The 20,902-nt window shown below is 42.7% G+C and overlaps 1 protein-coding gene across 4 annotated transcripts in view; it reads left to right on the forward strand.

Moving 5' to 3' along the window:
- Window positions 1-20,902, forward strand: part of Dhod (dihydroorotate dehydrogenase 2) — a 141,458-nt gene that overhangs the window by 70,167 nt on the left and 50,389 nt on the right. Inside the window, exon 6 of one of the 4 annotated variants that reach the window (XM_070085250.1) lies at window positions 16,725-17,099. The exons of the other annotated variants lie outside the window; for them this stretch is intronic. Within the exon in view, the coding sequence (XP_069941351.1) occupies window positions 16,725-17,084 (360 nt within the window). The 3' untranslated portion in view covers window positions 17,085-17,099. Of the gene's footprint in view, window positions 1-16,724; window positions 17,100-20,902 lie in introns of those variants that run through there. 4 annotated transcript variants of the gene reach the window in all.

Below are 20,902 nucleotides of genomic sequence, written 5' to 3' on the forward strand. Positions count from 1 at the left end.
TGGTAGAGTTATTATTGAAAGAATTAAGAGTAAGACGGAGAATAGGATAGCAGATGAACAAGGAGGCTTTAGGAAAGGTAGGGGGTGTGTGGACCAGGTGTTTACAGTGAAACATATAAGTGAACAGTATTTAGATAAGGCTAAAGAGGTCTTTGTGGCATTTATGGATTTGGAAAAGGCGTATGACAGGGTGGATAGGGGGGCAATGTGGCAGATGTTGCAAGTGTATGGTGTAGGAGGTCGGTTACTGAAAGCAGTGAAGAGTTTTTACGAGGATAGTGAGGCTCAAGTTAGAGTATGTAGGAAAGAGGGAAATTATTTCCCAGTAAAAGTAGGCCTTAGACAAGGATGTGTGATGTCACCGTGGTTGTTTAATATATTTATAGATGGGGTTGTAAGAGAAGTAAATGCGAGGGTCTTGGCAAGAGGCGTGGAGTTAAAAGATAAAGAATCGCACACAAAGTGGGAGTTGTCACAGCTGCTCTTTGCTGATGACACTGTGCTCTTGGGAGATTCTGAAGAGAAGTTGCAGAGATTGGTGGATGAATTTGGTAGGGTGTGCAAAAGAAGAAAATTAAAGGTGAATACAGGAAAGAGTAAGGTTATGAGGATAACAAAAAGATTAGGTGATAAAAGATTGAATATCAGATTGGAGGGAGAGAGTATGGAGGAGGTGAATGTATTCAGATATTTGGGAGTGGACGTGTCAGCGGATGGGTCTATGAAAGATGAGGTGAATCATAGAATTGATGAGGGGAAAAGAGTGAGTGGTGCACTTAGGAGTCTGTGGAGACAAAAAACTTTGTCCTTGGAGGCAAAGAGGGGAATGTATGAGAGTATAGTTTTACCAACACTCTTATATGGGTGTGAAGCATGGGTGATGAATGTTGCAGCGAGGAGAAGGCTGGAGGCAGTGGAGATGTCATGTCTGAGGGCAATGTGTGGTGTGAATATAATGCAGAGAATTCGTAGTTTGGAAGTTAGGAGGAGGTGTGGGATTACCAAAACTGTTGTCCAGAGGGCTGAGGAAGGGTTGTTGAGGTGGTTCGGACATGTAGAGAGAATGGAGCGAAACAGAATGACTTCAAGAGTGTATCAGTCTGTAGTGGAAGGAAGGCGGGGTAGGGGTCGGCCTAGGAAAGGTTGGAGAGAGGGGGTAAAGGAGGTTTTGTGTGCGAGGGGCTTGGACTTCCAGCAGGCATGCATGAGCGTGTTTGATAGGAGTGAATGGAGACAAATGGTTTTTAATACTTGACGTGCTGTTGGAGTGTGAGCAAAGTAACTTTTATGAAGGGGTTCAGGGAAACCGGCAGGCCGGACTTGAGTCCTGGAGATGGGAAGTACAGTGCCTGCACTCTGAAGGAGGGGTGTTAATGTTGCAGTTTAAAAACTGTAGTGTAAAGCACCCTTCTGGCAAGACAGTGATGGAGTGAATGATGGTGAAAGTTTTTCTTTTTCGGGCCACCCTGCCTTGGTGGGAATCGGCCAGTGTGATAATAAAAAAAAATAATAATAATAATAAAGCAGCAGGTATCGATAAAGGCTATAGTGCCACCCAGCGATAAAGTGTAGAATTAACGGTGTAGCAAGTAAGTTAAGCGAGTAAGTGATAGAAAAACAACATGAGAGTAACTCTCCAATGTTGTTGGATGTGCATAGGACCGCTGAACATACACCGCCCTGCTATCTTCCACCACCCTAAACCTCTGCCAACATCTCCTTTATCAAAATAACTAATTAAACTAACATCTCCTCCAAGGTAACTGTAAATATAAACGTGTAAGTATAAAAGTAATTATAAGTGTAAATATAAAAGGACACCAATGGAAATATGTCACTCTTGAATTTTTTGGGTTATCCTGGGTACTGTACACATATGCTGCTATGTATGATAATCTATGTATGTAACTGTATTTGTGTATACCTGAATAAACTTACTTATTTATAAATTAAAAGGTAAATATTTCTTATTTGTAAATTAAAATGTAAATATTTCTTATTTATAAATTAAAATGTAAATATTTCTTATTTATAAATTACATACATTGTTTAAGTGTGATGGTGGTGGTGGCCAAAGCCTCCACCGCCACCAACACGGCTTCTCTCAGTGGCGGCCCTTAAACCCAACAACAACACTTACACCATTTACTCCTCTCATACATTGACATATTTTATTCATTCTAGAGTATATTTATTTCGAAACGTTTCGCCTACACAGTAGGCTTCTTCATTCGAGTACAGAAAAGTTGATAGAAGCAGAAGAGACTTGGAATCAACTTCAACAACCTCTACTAGTGAGAATGGCTGGATTTGAGAGGGACCTGACCTCTCAACGTCTACATTCTTACCTCTACTAGTGACCTACATCTCACCTCCTGGCGCTATTTAAGGCTCCATCCTATCACTTCAACTCCATACTGTTCCAGATTATGGAACAATACTCTTCTCCAGACTGAGGGACTGACCACCTCAAAACTTCAAGGGTGATGGACTGATTACATCGTCTTCAAGTCTCTTCTGCTTCTATCAACTTTTCTGTACTCGACTGAAGAAGCCTACTGTGTGGGCGAAACGTTTCGAAATAAAGATACCTAACTGTTGCGCACATTCTAGAATATATATCATGTTTCTATGTTATTAATATTGTTTATAATGTCATATTAGATGAATTGTGATAGATAAATAAGCCGTAGAGATGATATTAGCGTCATATTGAAGCATGATAAACTCGCCTTCCTCTTTCCTCCTACCTACCTCGTACACCAACAAGAATCAATAAAGGTTAAGCATGATGTTAATTGTTCATTTATCCATTTTATTAGTGCTTTATATTTATTTGTCATTGTTTTCTGTATGTAAATCTATATTTAATCTTTAAAAAATTATTTTTTGTTAATACTTTTGGCTGTCTGAAACGGATTAATTGGGTTTCCATTATTTCTTATGGGGAAAATAGATTTGCCAATTGTGAATTTCGCCAGTCGGCAGACTCTCTGGAACAGATTAATCACGAAACTCGGGGGTTCACTGTATAGCAAAAACACTACTGTCATATTGTTTACAAAACTTGTGTACACAAACAATATAAAAAATTGTTTATTACGATTGTTCCATAATATATATATATATACAGTGGTCCCTCGTTTTTCGTAGTTCTCGGGAATCATAGATTTCGGAAATCATAGGGATATTTTCGTATAAACATGGACTCGCTGATCATAGGTTGACTCGTGAATAGTAGTTCTTCCGGGACGTGTACGCACGGTGTGAGTCGGCGCGGCCTCCCTACCCAGCCAGTCTGGCATTGTTTACCATTGAGCGAAGGTCCCCTCACATGCTCCTACGAAATATTTCATAATATTCCACTTTTTTAGTGTTTGCAAGTACTAAATAAGCTACCATGGCTCCAAATAAAGCTCCCAGTGCCAAGCCTGTGGTAAAGAAGGGAATTTTGGAGAGAACACTTCAGCATCCTCCATTGCATAACCCTTATAGGTATGGCTTGGGAGGGAGTGACTACCAGGACTTTGAACTCTGCTTGGAGAAAATTGTGGCCAGATTGTGTCGACAAGAGGGATTTTGAAGAGTTTGGGACTGACCCTGATGAGCCTATGCCTGTTGTTAAATCAATTGTGGCACTGGGGAATTCCATGGAGTTGGATGTGAGTTTGGAGGATGTGGAAGAGTTGGTGGAAGACCAAAATGAAGAGTTCACCACTGAGGAGCTGCAAGAGCTTCAGCAGGAACAGCAACAGATCGCAGCTCAGAATCTTGCTGCAGAGGAGGAAGAGAGATGGAAGAAGGTGCCTTCTTCAGAAATTAAAGAGATTTTTGCTATGTGGGGTAAGATGGAAAGCTTTATGGAGAAACATCACCCTGACAATGTTGTTACAAGCCATGTTGGCAACATGTACAGTGACAAAGTCTTGGGCCATTTGAGGGAAGTGTTAAAGAGACGCCAGAAACAAAGCTCTCTCCACAGTTATTTTGCGAGACAGGACTCCAGTGACTCTCAAGGTGGTCCTAGTGGCATTAAGAAACAGAGAAGAGAAGCAACCCCAGAAAAGCAATTGGTACCTGAGGTGTTGCTGGAAGGGGATTCCCCTTCCAAACTGTAAACAATCCAATCTTTCTCCTCCTCCAGTCTCCCATACACTAAGAAGAATCTCCAATAAAGGTAAGTGTTATGCTGTTAATGTTTCATTCATCATTTCCCATTGTATTGTTTATGTACTACATCTATATTTCATGTAAAAAATTTTTTTGTTTTAATACTTCTGGGTGTCAGGAACGGATTAATTGTATTTACATTATTTCTTCTGGGGAAAATTGATTCGCAAATCATAGATTTCGATAATAGTAGCAACTCCAGGAATGGATTAACTATGAAAAACGAGGGACCACTGTATATGTACAGTCACTGGACACTTTTCTAGAACTGCTGCAGGTTGTGGAATTCTTTGAAACATGGGTGTATGCACAATGGTGTTTCACACTCCTCACACATAAAACGAGTGTTTCTGCATTTTTGTGGGCGTTTTGTGGTATGTGCACAGACGTAACACCTCTTCTGAGCATTTTTCTTGAAATCAGTAGCAGGGAGTGGTATGGGGTAGTGATCACCAGGCCTCAGACGAGAGGGCATGTGTTGATAATTTCGTGGGTGCTGGTCTATTGCAAGTGTTGTTCCTTGGTACTTGAATACAATGGACCCTCGCCTAACGCTATTAATCCATTCCTGAGAGCTCAGCGTTAGGCGAATTAATTTTCCCCATAAGAAATAATGGAAATCAAATTAATCCGTGCAAGACACCCAAAAGTATGAAAAAATTTTTTTTTTACCACATGAAATATTAATTTTAATACACACAAACTGAAGAAGACATGCACAGTTACATGACACTTACCTTTATTGAAGATCTGGTGGTGATTGATGGGATGGGAGGAGGGGAGAGTGTGGATGGTCTTAGTACAGTGGACCCCCGCATACCGTTGGCATCACATAATGTTAAATCCACATACCGATACATTTTATCGCTAAGATTTTGCCTCGCATACCGCTAAAAAACCCGCTCAACACTATTCGTCCGAGACGCGTCTAATGTGCGGCCTGAGCCAGCCTCACATGTTCCGCCGGTGGCATTGTTTACAAGCCAGCCTCCGCGGTAACATCCAAGCATACAATCGTAACATTTCGTATTATTACAGTGTTTTTGGTGATTTTATCTGCAAGATAAGTGACCATGGGCCCCAAGAAAGCTTCTAGTGCCAACCCTGTGGTAAAAAGGGTGAGAAATATTATCGAAATACTGTGGGACCATGGTCATCTGCTGATGCTGCTGCTGCTGTAGCACTGTCAGCTGCTGCTGCTGCTGCTGTAGCACCATCAGCTGCTGCTGCTGTGCCACCGTCAGCTGCTGCTGCTGTGCCACCGTCAGCTGCTGCTGCTGCTGTAGTACCGTCTGCTGCTGCTGCTGCTGTAGTATCATCTGCTGCTGCTGTAGCATTGTCTGCTGCTGCTGTAGCACTGTCAGCTGCTGCTGCTGCACTGTCAGCTGCTGCTGATGCTGCTGCACTGTCAGCTGCTGCTGCTGCTGTAGCACTGTCAGCTGCTGCTGCTGCTGCTGTAGCACTGTCAGCTGCTGCTGCTGCTGTAGCACCGTCAGCTGCTGCTGTAGTACCGTCTGCTGCTGCTGCTGCTGTAGTACCATCTGCTGCTGGTGTAGCATCGTCTGCTGCTGTTGTAGCATCGTCTGCTGTTGCTGTAGCACTGTCAGCTGCTGCTGCTGCTGCTGCTGTAGCACCGTTGTTGGTGTGGCTTATTGAGAATGCCAAGAAACAATTAACCCCAGAGGGTTAGCCACCCAGGATAACCCAAAAAAGTCAGTGTCATCGAAGACTGTCTAACTTATTTCCATTGGGGTCCTTAATCTTGTCTCCCAGGATGCAACCCACACCAGTCGACTAACACCCAGGTGAAATGGGAAAAACGCCTGGAACTAGTGCTCATATTGGTGAATTTAAAGCCAGCAAAGGTTGGTTTGAGAGATTTAAGAATCGTAGTGGCATACACAGTGTGATAAGGCCTGTTCTGGAAGAAAATGCCAAACAGGACCTACAGTACTCAGGAGGAAAAGGCACTCCCAGGACACAGTGTCTCATCAGTCATTGCTGCATCTTCAATAAAGGTAAGTGTCATTTATTCTTCATTTAGTAGAGTAGTACATACACAATATATATTGTGCATGTACTACTCTACTATTGTGCATGTATCCTTCTCTTTGTGTGTAGGAAAATGTATATTTCATGTGGTAAATTTTTTTTTTTCATACTTTTGGGTGTCTTGCACGGATTAATTTGATTTCCATTATTTCTTATGGGGAAAATTCATTCGCATAACAATAATTTCGCATAACAATGAGCTCTCAGGAACGGATTAATATCGATATGCGGGGGTCCACTGTATACGTTTTCTTTGTCATTCATTCAACATTGCCACGATAAGCCTGAGTCACCTAGACATGAGAGAATGGGTGTGCGCACTCACTGTGCGCCATATTAAAATAATTGGGGATGCCTGGGTACCATATGCTCTTTTTTCCTATTAAAAAAAAAAATTTTTTCCTCAAAAAATTTGGGGCGCTACGCACGTGGACGTATATATACGTTTGGACCGTTTAAGGGTTAAAGGAATGGGAGGTACAGACCTCTATAGACAGATTTGTTGTGCAACAGAGGTCCAGTGACTCTCAACCTGGTCCTAGTGGCATTAAAAGAAGAAGGGAAGTAACCCCGGAAAAGGACTTGATACCTCAAGTCCTAATGGAAGGGGATTCCCCTTCTAAACATTAACAACTTTCACACTCCCTTCCTCCCATCCCATCAATCATCACCAGATCTTCAATAAAGGTAAGTGTCAGTTTGTGTGTATTAAAATTAATATTTCATGTGGTAAAAATTTTTTTTTTTCATACTTTGGGGAATCTTGCACGGATTAATTTGATTTCCATTATTTCTTATGGGGAAAATTAATTCAGCTAACGATAATTTCAGCTAACGATGAGCTTTCAGGAATGGATTAATATCGTTAGCTGAGGGCCCACTGTACATCAAACATGGTGGCTCGTAAGACGTATATGTACGACCAAAACAGTCAAAGGTTAACACAGAAATATGATATATACCCTAGAATGAATAAAATAGGTCATAATATGGTGACTGATGGTGGCAGCGGCAGCGGCAGAAGCGTCCGCCATTTCCTATCCCACTTTGACAATAGTATTTTCCCATGCTCTTATTGTAAGAGAAAATGGAGTGTTTGTGAGGCTAACCGCAGTAGATCACTAGTTTTCTAAGGAAACAGTGAAACAATGTATTTATAAATAAGAAATATTGTATATAAAAGCATAATAAATTGTAATACACTACAGAATGTAAAGAAATATTAAACTGTTTATATAAAGTGTATATGTACTTACACACTTAGATCAGAGATGTTGGCGGAGGTTGAGGATGGGAGAGTGGCAGTGCGGCGTATGATGTCAGTGGCCCTGTAAACCTCCAAAAACAATATTGCTTTGTTTGATTGCTGAACTTAATTGATACAGTTTGTTTTGTTTAATCACTGAACTTAACTGATAAAGCTTTAGCATGATTCATAGATGTACTACGCTGGTATTGCCTAGCTAAGTCCACAACTTATGCACCTTGCTTCTGTTTATCTAGGATTTCACACTAATTCCATGGAAATCATCGTCTTTTTCTTCTCAGCGCTGTCCTTTGCACTTATTTTCTCAAGACCCATGGTTAGAAAAAAAGAAATTTGGCTAAATGACTGTAAAACAACGCAAGCAAGCACGAGAGAACTGCTCCCACAGTGATGTAAATGTCTACTGCTTACCGGATGTTTTGGCATCGGCTGTGCCAACGAGCGGCAGCATTCTGTATTATTATTATGTATGTATTATTAACCCCTTGACTGTTGCAACCCCAAATCCTGAGGTGTCTCCTGGTGTCGCAAAATTTCCAAAAAAAAAAAAAAAAAAAAAATTCTTATGAAATGATAGAGAATATTTTCCCAACTGTAATGACACCAAAAGAACAAAATTTGATGGAAAACTGACGGAATTATGCTCTCACGAAGTTAGCGACTTCGGCAATATTTACGAATCGGCGATTTCGCCCACTTTAAGCCCTATTTTCGGCTAATTCCATTGTTCCAGTCGACCAAACTCATAGCTATTTCTTTAGAACTTCATTTTTTCTATCGACTGAGTACAAGAAACTGCCAATTTACCAATTTCAACTACCCAATAATGTGGTCAGAAATTTGCAATTTGGCCAATTTCATGAAAATTAAAAAATATGACAATTTCAAAACAGGGTCCAGAATGAACAATGAGGACATTCCTGGCTCTAAAATAACATTTTCTTTGTTCATCAGTCACGTCTCCAGGCCCCCCTGATATTACTCTTGCTTTCTATTTTGAATTTTTATTCAAACAAAAAATAGAAGATTTACTGTTATGCAGACTACTGCAATGTTGTAATAATTGTATAAATAATGTCAACCCATTCATGACTGCATATTAGAATGGCTACTTGGACATTTATTGGAAAATGACATCATTTGTTCACTTGAACATCAGCAAAAATCAAACATTTCCCCTACTTTGAGCACCATTTCAAGGTTCTCTTCCTAATAAAACCAATCAAAATTACCTCTATTTCTATAACATGTTTTCCATTCTATCAAGTGAGACCAAGAAAATGAGAATACAACCATAAATACTATATGAAAATAGACCACAAAGTCGACATTTTAATTAAAAAAAAAACAGTCGGAGTTTTTTTTCTCTCATTATGCACTACGTGCTGCAGGATTTTTTTTATATGGTGCACACTGACCACACAGACCCATTCTCTCACATGTGGGCCTACCAGCTTTCTCCTGCTTGATTTGAAACCGCTAGAATTTATGAGTACAGTGGACCCTCGCCTAACGAACGCATCACATAACGTTAAATCTGCCTAACGAAGCATTTGAGTGTAAAAATTTTGGCCCGCTTAACGATAAAAAACTTGCCCAACGTGGCCTGGTGGCCCGGTGGCCTGGTGGCTAAAGCACCCGCTTCACACACGGAGGGCCCGGGTTCGATTCCCGGCGGGTGGAAACATTTCGACACGTTTCCTTACACCTGTTGTCCTGTTCACCTAGCAGCAAATAGGTACCTGGGTGTTAGTCGACTGGTGTGGGTCGCATCCTGGGGGACAAGATTAAGGACCCCAATGGAAATAAGTTAGACAGTCCTTGATGACGCACTGACTTTCGTGGGTTATCCTGGGTGGCTAACCCTCCGGGGTTAAAAATCCGAACGAAATCTTATCTTATCTTATCTTATTCCTCCTAAACATGTCCGTCCGGCCTGAGCACATCAGCTGCCTTGCCGTCATTGTTTACAAGCCAGGGTGGCCGGTTGCATGCATACATTCGATACATTTTGTATTATTCCATTGTTTATAGTGCTTGTAACTGCTAAATAAGCCACCAGAGGCCCAAAGAAAGCTTCTAGTGCCAACCCTGTGATAAAAAGGGTGATAAATACTATCGTAACACTGTCAGCTGCTGCTGCACCACGGTCAGCTGCTGCTGCACCACGGTCAGCTGTTGCTGGACCAGTCAGCTGTTGCTGGATCAGTCAGCTGTTGCTGCACCACAGTCAGCTGTTGCTGCACCACAGTCAGCTGTTGCTGGATCAGTCAGCTGCTGCTGCACCATGGTCAGCTGTTGCTGGACCAGTCAGCTGTTGCTGGATCAGTCAGCTACTGCTGCACCACGGTCAGCTGTTGTTGGACCAGTCAGCTGTTGCTGGATCAGTCAGCTGCTGCTGCACCACAGTCAGCTGCTGTTGCACCACCATCAGCTGTTTCTGAACAACATGACTCGTCCCGAACCTGTCCGTCCAGCCTGAGCGCCTCAGCTGCCTTGCCGTCATTGTTAACAAGCCAGGGTGGCCAGTTGCATGCATACATTCGATACATTTTGTATTATTCCATTGTTTATAGTGCGTGTGACTGCTAAATAAGCCACCATGGGCCCAAAGAAAGCTTCTAGTGCCAACCCTGTGGTAAAAAGGGTGATAAATGCTACCGTACCACAGTCAGCTGCTGCTGCACCACGGTCAGCTGTTGCTGGACCAGTCAGCTGTTGCTGGATCAGTCAGCTGTTGCTGCACCACAGTCAGCTGTTGCTGGACCAGTCAGCTGTTGCTGGATCAGTCAGCTGCTGCTGCACCACGGTCAGCTGTTGCTGGACCAGTCAGCTGTTGCTGGATCAGTCAGCTGCTGCTGCACCACGGTCAGCTGTTGTTGGACCAGTCAGCTGTTGCTGGATCAGTCAGCTGCTGCTGCACCACGGTCAGCTGTTGCTGGACCAGTCAGCTGTTGCTGGATCAGTCAGCTGCTGCTGCACCATGGTCAGCTGTTACTGGACCAGTCAGCTGTTGCTGGATCAGTCAGCTGTGGTTGCACCATGGTCAGCTGTTGCTGGACCAGTCAGCTGTTGCTGGATCAGTCAGCTGTTGCTGCACCATGGTCAGCTGTTGTTGGACCAGTCAGCTGTTGCTGGATCAGTCAGCTGGTGCTGCACCACGGTCAGCTGATGTTGCACCACCATCAGCTGTTTCTGAACAACATGACTCGTCCCGAACCTGTCCGTCCAGCCTGAGCGCCTCAGCTGCCTTGCCGTCATTGTTAACAAGCCAGGGTGGCCGGTTGCATGCATACATTTGATACATTTTGTATTATTCCATTGTTTATAGTGCGTGTGACTGCTAAATAAGCCACCATGGGCCCAAAGAAAGCTTCTAGTGCCAACCCTGTGGTAAAAAGGGTGATAAATACTATCGTACCACAGTCAGCATGCTGCTGCACCATGGTCAGCTGTTGCTGGACCAGTCAGCTGTTGCTGGATCAGTCAGCTGTTGCTGCACCACAGTCAGCTGTTGCTGGACCAGTCAGCTGTTGCTGGATCAGTCAGCTGCTGCTGCACCATGGTCAGCTGTTGCTGGACCAGTCAGCTGTTGCTGGATCAGTCAGCTGCTGCTGCACCACAGTCAGCTGTTGCTGGACCAGTCAGCTGTTGCTGGATCAGTCAGCTGCTGCTGCACCATGTTCAGCTGTTGCTGGACCAGTCAGCTGTTGCTGGATCACTCAGCTGTTGCTGGACCAATCAGCTGTTGCTGGACCAGTCAGCTGTTGCTGGATCAGTCAGGTGCTGCTGCACAACAGTCAGCTGTTGCTGGACCAGTCAGCTGTTGCTGGATCAATCAGCTGCTGCTGCACCATGGTCAGCTGCTGCTGCACCACAGTCAGCTGTTGCTTCACCACAGTCAGCTGTTGCTTCACCACAGTCAGCTGTTGCTTCACCACAGTCAGCTGTTGCTGCACCACCATCAGCTGTACTACTCAAAGATGTGGAGAGAGTGTTGTTGGTGTGGCTTAACGTGAAACAGTTACCGAGGAACGATTAACCCCAGAGGGTTAACCACCCAGGATAACCCAAGAAAGTCAGTGCATCATCGAGGACTGTCTAACTTATTTCCATTGGAGTCCTTAATCTTGTCCCCCCAGGATGCAACCCACAACAGTCAACCAACACCCAGGTGAACAGGAAAAAATGCCTGGAACTAATGCTCATATTTGTGAATTTAAGGCCAGCAAAGTTTGGTTTGAGAGATTTAAGAATTGTAGTGGCATACACAGTGCAATAAGGCATGGCGAAGCTGAAAAATTCATCCCCCAACAAGTGTTCAGTTGTGACGAAACAGGCCTGTTCTGGAAGAAAATGCCAAACAGGACCTACATTACTCAGGAGGAAAAGGCACTCCCAGGACACAAGCCTATGAAAGACAGGCTAACTCTCATGTTTTGTTGTAATGCTGGTGGTTATTGCAAAGTGAAGTCTTTACTGGTGTATCACTTAAAATCCCAGTGTGTTCAAGAAAAACAGTGTCTCATCACTCATCAGTACTCTTCAATAAAGGTAAGTGTCATTTTAACATTTATTTATGTAGTTATTGTGCATGTCTTATTGTTTTCTTTATAGGGAAATGTATATTTCATGAAATTTTTTTTTTTTAATACTTTTGGCTGTCTGGAACGGATTAATTGGATTTCCATTATTTCTTATGGGGAAAATTAACTCGGCTAACGATGAGCTCTCAGGAACGGATTAATATCGTTAGGCGAGGGTCCACTGTATATATGTCAAAAATGGTGGCTCGTAAGACATATATATACGATCAAAACAGTCAAAGGGTTAATATTATTATTAAGGGAGCTGAAGCTCTATCATTAATAATAATAATAATAATTATTATAATTATTGAGAGCAGTTCTCTCATGCTTTGCTTACATTTTTGATAGTCATTTGGACAAATTTTGTTTTTCTAAGCATGGGTCCTAAGAAAGTAAGTGTAAAGGACTGCTGATGTTATGCTGACTTACAATTTCTCTAAATGTCTTACAATTTTGTTCATCTAATATTACATTGCGATTATCATTGTTATTAGCTAAAACGACGATAATCAGCTTTATAATATTACATATTCATTTTCATCTTTCTCACTTTTCATTTTATGTATATATATATGTATTTTGTGCTGATGCATCATTTACCAGTGATAACCATTTATGACCTCAGCTCTGGTTACTACTCGCCTGACGCAAGCTTACGTCAGAGGTGAGTGAAGTAGAGCAGGCAGTACAACACCTCTCTCAGTCTCAAGAAGGTCTTCCTTTCCTGCTCATTTACTTTAAGAGACTACCTGGAGAATAGCATTATTCCTTAGTCTCCCGAAAGTGCGGCTACTTGTGACACTTCCACTTAATAGATGCTCTCCTGTGTTGCACGGATCTCAGTTACACTGGTCAAATTATAACTGTTTAAAACTTTGATTGTCTCAGGAAATTGACTGTATCTTTATCATATCTACCCATTCAGCCAGAATGGAGGCCATTGTAACAATATATGATTATAAGTCTGTTAAAGTGTTTATATCTAATTGATAAGTAAAAGGTACCATTAAATTACCTTTAGACCAAAAAGTAATATACGTTATATAAAAAGAGATACAGGTCTCCCTCAACATTCACGAGGGTCAGGGGATCAAGAGCCTCGCGAATGTTGAAAAATCGCGAATGTTTGGTGCCCCAATATATTGTAGGGAAATATAATACAATACTGCTTCCTTAACTTGTTGAACCATGAACAATCATAAATTACATGAGAATGTCATAAAATATTGTACTAAATACATACAAGTTATGGTTTAATAACATGTATGTTATTAAATACCACTGCCTCCACCAGTCCCTCAACCACTGCGGCGCACTGCTCATATTTTGGTACCTGGAGTTTACTTGGAGAGAGTTTCGGGGGTCAGCGCCCCCGCGGCCCGGTCTGTGACCAGGCCTCCTGGTGGATCAGCCCCTGATCAACCAGGCTGTTGCTGCTGGCTGCACGCAAACCAACGTACGAGCCACAGCCCGGCTGATCAGGAACTGACTTTAGGTGCTTGTCCAGTGCCAGCTTGAAGACTGCCAGGGGTCTGTTGGTAATCCCCCTTATGTGTGCTGGGAGGCAGTTGAACAGTCTCGGGCCCCTGACACTTATTGTATGGTCTCTTAACGTGCTAGTGACACCCCTGCTTTTCATTGGGGGGATGGTGCATCGTCTGCCAAGTCTTTTGCTTTCGTAGTGAGTGATTTTCGTGTGCAAGTTCGGTACTAGTCCCTCTAGGATTTTCCAGGTGTATATAATCATGTATCTCTCCCTCCTGCGTTCCAGGGAATACAGGTTTAGAAACCTCAAGCGCTCCCAGTAATTGAGGTGTTTTATCTCCGTTATTCGCGCCGTGAAAGTTCTCTGTACATTTTCTAGGTCGGCAATTTCACCTGCCTTGAAAGGTGCTGTTAGAGTGCAGCAATATTCCAGCCTAGATAGAACAAGTGACCTGAAGAGTGTCATCATGGGCTTGGCCTCCCTAGTTTTGAAGGTTCTCATTATCCATCCTGTCATTTTTCTAGCAGATGCGATTGATACAATGTTATGGTCCTTGAAGGTGAGATCCTCCGATATAATCACTCCCAGGTCTTTGACGTTGGTGTTTCGCTCTATTTTGTGGCCAGAATTTGTTTTGTACTCTGATGAAGATTTAATTTCCTCATGTTTACCATATCTGAGTAATTGAAATTTCTCATCGTTGAACTTCATATTGTTTTCCGCAGCCCACTGAAAGATTTGGTTGATGTCCGCCTGGAGCCTTGCAGTGTCTGCAATGGAAGACACTGTCATGCAGATTCGGGTGTCATCTGCAAAGGAAGACACGGTGCTGTGGCTGACATCCTTGTCTATGTCGGATATGAGGATGAGGAACAAGATGGGAGCTAGTACTGTGCCTTGTGGAACAGAGCTTTTCACCGTAGCTGCCTCGGACTTTACTCTGTTGACGACTACTCTCTGTGTTCTGTTAGTGAGGAAATTATTATACCATTTGGCGTCAGGATAACATCGGATAGGCTTGTGTTAATCAAATTTTGTGGCTCTCTCATAAAAAATTCATTTTGATCTTCGACTCTCAGTCTGGTTAGCGGCTTGCTAAAAACTGAGTCATATTGGGACTTGAGTAGCTCACTCATTTCCTTGCTGTCATCTGTGTAGGACCCATCTTGTTTAAGTAGGGGCCCAATACTGGACGTTGTTCTCGATTTTGATTTGGCATAGGAGAAGAAATACTTTGGGTTTCTTTTGATTTCATTTATGGCTTTTAGTTCTTCCCGCGATTCCTGACTCCTAAAGGATTCTTTTAGCTTAAGTTCGATGCTTGCTATTTCTCTGACCAGTGTCTCCCTACGCATTTCAGATATATTGACCTCTTTTAGCCGCTCTGTTATTCTTTTCCGTCGCCTGTAAAGGGAGCGCCTGTCTCTTTCTATTTTACATCTACTCCTCCTTTTTCTTAGAGGAATAAGCCTTGTGCATACATCGAGTGCCACCGAGTTAATCTGTTCTAGGCATAAGTTGGGGTCTGTGTTGCTTAGTGTATCTTCCCAGCTTATATCGGTTAGGACTTGGTTTACTTGGTCCCACGTTATGTTTTTGTTATTGAAGTTGAATTTGGTGAATGCTCCCTCGTGACTAGTCTCATTTTGTCGGTCTGGGGCTCCACGCATACATGTCTGAACCTCAATTATGTTGTGATCTGAGTATATTGTTTTTGATATGGTGACATTTCTTATCAGATCATCATTGTTAGTGAAGATGAGGTCTAGTGTATTCTCCAGTCTAGTAGGCTCTGTTATTTGCTGGTTTAAATTGAATTTTGTGCAGAGATTTAAAAGCTCGTGTGAGAGTGAGTTTTCATCAGAGCTGCCTCCTGGTGTTATTACTGCAACAATATTATTTGCTATATTTCTCCATTTTAGGTGCCTTAAGTTGAAATCCCCCAGGAGCAAGATGTTGGGTGCAGGAGCTGGAAGATTTTCCAGACAGTGGTCAATTTTTAACAGCTGTTCCTGGAATTGCTGGGATGTTGCATCCGGAGGCTTGTAGACTACCACAATGACTAGGTTTTGGTTCTCGACCTTTACTGCTAAAACTTCCACTACATCATTTGAGGCATTAAGGAGTTCTGTGCAAACAAGTGACTCTGCAATGTACAGGCCAACCCCCCCCTTTTGCCTGTTCACTCTGTCACATCTGTATAGGTTGTAACCTGGGATCCATATTTCGTTGTCCAAGTGATCCTTTATGCGGGTCTCAGTGAAAGCCGCGAACATTGCCTTTGCCTCTGCAAGCAGTCCACGGATGAAAGGTATTTTGTTGTTTGTTGCTGGCTTTAGACCCTGTATATTTGCAAAGAAGAATGTTATCGGACTGGTGGTATTGTTGGTACTGGGGGGGGATTTTTTTTCCGGCATTAGTATCTGTATCTGTTGGTTTGGAGTGGAGGCCATCGACTGTGGTTCCACTCCAGGAATGACTGGATTTGGTGTACGATTTCTGCCATTTCCTGCCAGTTTTTTTTCCTTCCTGGCACTATAAAAGCTCTCCCTCTTGAGTGGCTGTGGCTACCCAGGTTTTCCCATGGCCTGGATGTTTTGTATCTTTTTGTCCCCTTTAGATGGTATGCCTGGCAATTTAAGTTATAGCACAGTCTTTCCTGTACTGAAGACGTACACATTTCAGGGTGAAAAAGCTTACAGGAAGGGAGTTTGCATTTTCCTGTTGTCATATGGGCATGGCATTTTCTAGGGTGGTCATAGTTGCATGTCCCATCTGTTTTTCCAGATTTCCTATGCCAGCAGATACCAAGTGCATAGTATGTGCACAGGCTTGGTTTCCGCTTGCCTTGGGTTTCTGTGACTGTATTCCCTGTTGGTGCATGTTTCCCTGTCTTACTTCTATCATCCCTAGCACCAACAATGGAGCTCCCACCAGTTGTTTTTGGTAATTTATCCTCAGTATTGCTATTGGAGTCCTCTTGTTTGCTATTTCCTGCGGTATTTCTAGTTTGCAATATTGGTTTTATCTTATCTTTGACTACACTTGTTTCCCTACTATGGCTCCTGTCCCCTATGAGGTTATTTATATGTATTCCTTCCTGCGTATAATTCCCGACTACCTGGACAAATTCTCCAGCTTCACCATTACTGTCTCCCAGGACAGCACCTCCAGCTTCACCATTACTGTCTCCCAGGACAGTATCTCCAGCTTCACCATTACTGTCTCCCAGGACAGTATCTCCAGCTTCACCATTTCTGTCTCCCAGGACAGCACCTCCAGCTTCACCATTTCTGTCTCCCAGGCAAGCACCTCCCGCTTCACCATTACTGTCTCCCAGGACAGCACTATCAGCCCCACATTTACTGACTACCAGGACATCACCTCCAGCCTTACAGTTTGTGACTACATGGCCAGTATCAAGGGCAGTACCATTCAGCCCAGACTTTTTATGTTCCCATCTGTTGTAGAAAGCTTCCAGGTTTTCTATGAAAGCAGCTTTGATGTTGTCCTCTTTTAATACCCTTGTGATTTTAGTCCACAGATTTTCCTCATTTGGGCATACCCAAAAACACTTCTCTGTTTTAATACTGCTTGTAGCTAGTTCTGGAATATCTGCACAAGGGGCGTGACACCAATTTCCACAAAAATGACAATTTATCCATGTGGAAGCCCGTTTGTTTGACTGACCACAGACTACACACAGCTTCATAATGATTTGAATGGTTGATTTACTGCAATTCTACTAGCAACCTCTTGAATATTCTATTAATAACCTCCTTAAATGAAGCTCTAGCTATTTGTATTTCTGTTTCTAACTGTTTTTGTATATTGGACAGCTTACCGTCACGTTCCTGATTTTTAATGTTTGTGTTTATAAGGGCGCCTACAACCCCATCCGTTTACAGTCTGCTTTATTGTCCAACGAAACCGTTTGAAACCAGTCCCGGGTTCGGACCAGTCAATGGTTTGGACCAGTCAAGGGTTCGGACCAGTCGATCTGATCTGATCAGTGGGTCACTTATTTAAACATACTGGTCGGTGATTTGAGCTAGCACATGAAGGCTCTACTGGAAATTATCTACCCGAGTAATATGTGATTTGACTGATACAAAAGTATAACTTGCGTGTTGAAGAAATCGGTGACTGCTGGCACTCCTACAATGACGAACGGTCGACCTCCACCCTTGTTTATCAATCGCTGTATCTAGCTTTTCTATTTTTTTTTTTTTTTTTTTTTCCGTCTCCACCACAATAAATGCTATATTATCACTATAGTTGACTGGTGCAAATTTTGGAGGAAGGACGCTTTTCCTGTAGTAATAATTGCTTCTCGTTGTGTATATTGCGACCGCTGGTAACTACAGGTTATATGAAATTCACAGTAACGTCAGCATTACAACGGTACTTAGTGGAGTGGAGTGACCTTCACCAGCCTCCCCTTCCCGAAACACCAGACGTTACTGTGAATTTCAATTATATCGTGTTTCTCAATTTCTTTACCAAAGAAATTGAGAAATTGGGCCCATGGTTAATTATGTAGCAGTAGCACTCAATCTACAAGCACCAAACAATGAATTATTGTGAAATGTTTGGAAGAGTGTGGAGACTAATACTCACTCCAGCATAAACAAAGCCACACTGACTGAAGATGCCTCAATCACTTCTTCCACCACTGCTTCAACCCTCATATTTTTGTACAATTTCCTTCTTCAGTTCTATTGTATTATTATTATTATTATTAATATAGAATTGAAGAAGGAAATAGTACAAAAATATGAGGGTTGAAGCAGTGGTGGAAGAAGTGGTTGAGGCATCGTCAGTCAGTGTGCCTTGTTTATGCTGGAGTGAGTATTAGTCTCCACACTCTTCCAAACATTTCACAATAATTCATTGTGTTTGGTGCTTGTGGATTGAGTGTGACTGGAGTGGTAGAGGCAGTGGTAGAGGCAACGGTTGAGGTAGTGGTTGAGGGAGTGGTTTTTAATAACATGTTATTAATAATAACATGTATTATTATTATTAATAACACATATCTTATTAAATACCACTACCTCAACCGCTGCCTCAGCCACTGCCTCTACCACTCCAGTCACACTCAATCTACAAGCACCAAACACAATGAATTATTGTGAAATGTTTGGAAGAGTGTGGAGACTAATGCTCACTCCAGCATAAACAAAGCCACAATGACTGACGATGCCTCAACCACTTCTTCCACCACTCCTTCAACCCTTGTATTTTTTTACAATTTCCTTCAATGCTATCGTATTATTATTATTATTATTATTATTATTATTATTATTATTATTATTATTATTAGCAGTAGCAGAGATGTTTAATTCTTTGCCATGTTCAAGAGTAAACATATGATGTCACCATCTAATACCTGTCCGAATAGCCATTCCAATATTCAGTCATGAATGGGTTGACATTATTTAGCAAATAATGAACAAACAAAACACTCACTACACTAAGTGGTGGGAGGGCTGGCTGCCAGCTTTGGGGGTCGGAGGGAGGGTAGTAGGGACTCGCGGGTGGCGGGAAACTTAAATATGATTTGGAGGCTGGGAATTTGGCAGTTGGGAATTTGGCAGTTGGGAATTCGCCAGTTGGGAATTCGCGAATGTGTGAAGCCCGTGAAAGTTGAAAATGCGAATGTTGAGGGAGACCTGTATTTTATGAATTTTTTCTATTTCCTTAATACTAAAATTGATCTGCACAAGATTATATCAGTACAGTGGTCCCTCGCTTTTCGTAGTTCTCAGCAATCGTAAATTTCGCTAATCATAAGGATATTTTCGTATAAACAAGGGCTCGCTTTTCATAGGTTGACTCGCGAGTCGTAGTTCGTCCGGGACGCGTACCCACGGCGTGAGCTGTGGTGGCAGCCAGTCTGGCATTATTTACCAGTGAGCAAAGGTCCCTTCACGTGCTCCAGCAAAATATTTTTTTTATTATCACACTGGCCGATTCCCACCAAGGCAGGGTGGCCCGAAAAAGAAAAACTTTCACCATCATTCACTCCATCACTGTCTTGCCAGAAGGGTGCTTTACACTACAGTTTTTAAACTGCAACATTAACACCCCTCCTTCAGAGTGCAGGCACTGTACTTCCCATCTCCAGGACTCAAGTCCGGCCTGCCGGTTTCCCTGAATCCCTTCATAAATGTTACTTTGCTCACACTCCAACAGCACGTCAAGTATTAAAAACCATTTGTCTCCATTCACTCCTATCAAACACGCTCATGCATGCCTGCTGGAAGTCCAAGCCCCTCGCACACAAAACCTCCTTTACCCCCTCCCTCCAACCTTTCCTAGGCCGACCCCTACCCCGCCTTCCTTCCACTACAGACTGATACACTCTTGAAGTTATTCTGTTTCGCTCCATTCTCTCTACATGTCCGAACCACCTCAACAACCCTTCCTCAGCCCTCTGGACAACAGTTTTGGTAATCCCACACCTCCTCCTAACTTCCAAACTACGAATTCTCTGCATTATATTCACACCACACATTGCCCTCAGACATGACATCTCCACTGCCTCCAGCCTTCTCCTCGCTGCAACATTCATCACCCATGCTTCACACCCATATAAGAGCGTTGGTAAAACTATACTCTCATACATTCCCCTCTTTGCCTCCAAGGACAAAGTTCTCTGTCTCCACAGACTCCTAAGTGCACCACTCACTCTTTTTCCCTCATCAATTCTATGATTCACCTCATCTTTCATAGACCCATCCGCTGACACGTCCACTCCCAAATATCTGAATATGTTCACCTCATCCATACTCTCTCCCTCCAATCTGATATTCAATCTTTCATCACCTAATCTTTTTGTTATCCTCATAACCTTACTCTTTCCTGTATTCACCTTTAATTTTCTTCTTTTGCACACCCTACCAAATTCATCCACCAATCTCTGCAGCTTCTCTTCAGAATCTCCCAAGAGCACAGTGTCATCAGCAAAGAGCAGCTGTGACAACTCCCACCCTGTGTGTGATTCTTTATCTTTTAACTCCACGCCTCTTGCCAAGACCCTCACATTTACTTCTCTTACAACCCCATCTATAAATATATTAAACAACCACGGTGACATCACACATCCTTGTCTAAGGCCTACTTTTACTGGGAAAAAATTTCCCTCTTTTCTACATACTCTAACTTGAGCCTCACTATCCTCGTAAAAACTCTTCACTGCTTTCAGTAACCTACCTCCTACACCATACACTTGCAACATCTGCCACATTGCCCCCCTATCCACCCTGTCATACGCCTTTTCCAAATCCATAAATGCCACAAAGACCTCTTTAGCCTTATCTAAATACTGTTCACTTA

Source organism: Cherax quadricarinatus, chromosome 15 (assembly GCF_038502225.1).
Source record: "Cherax quadricarinatus isolate ZL_2023a chromosome 15, ASM3850222v1, whole genome shotgun sequence".
NCBI lineage: Eukaryota > Metazoa > Arthropoda > Malacostraca > Decapoda > Parastacidae > Cherax > Cherax quadricarinatus.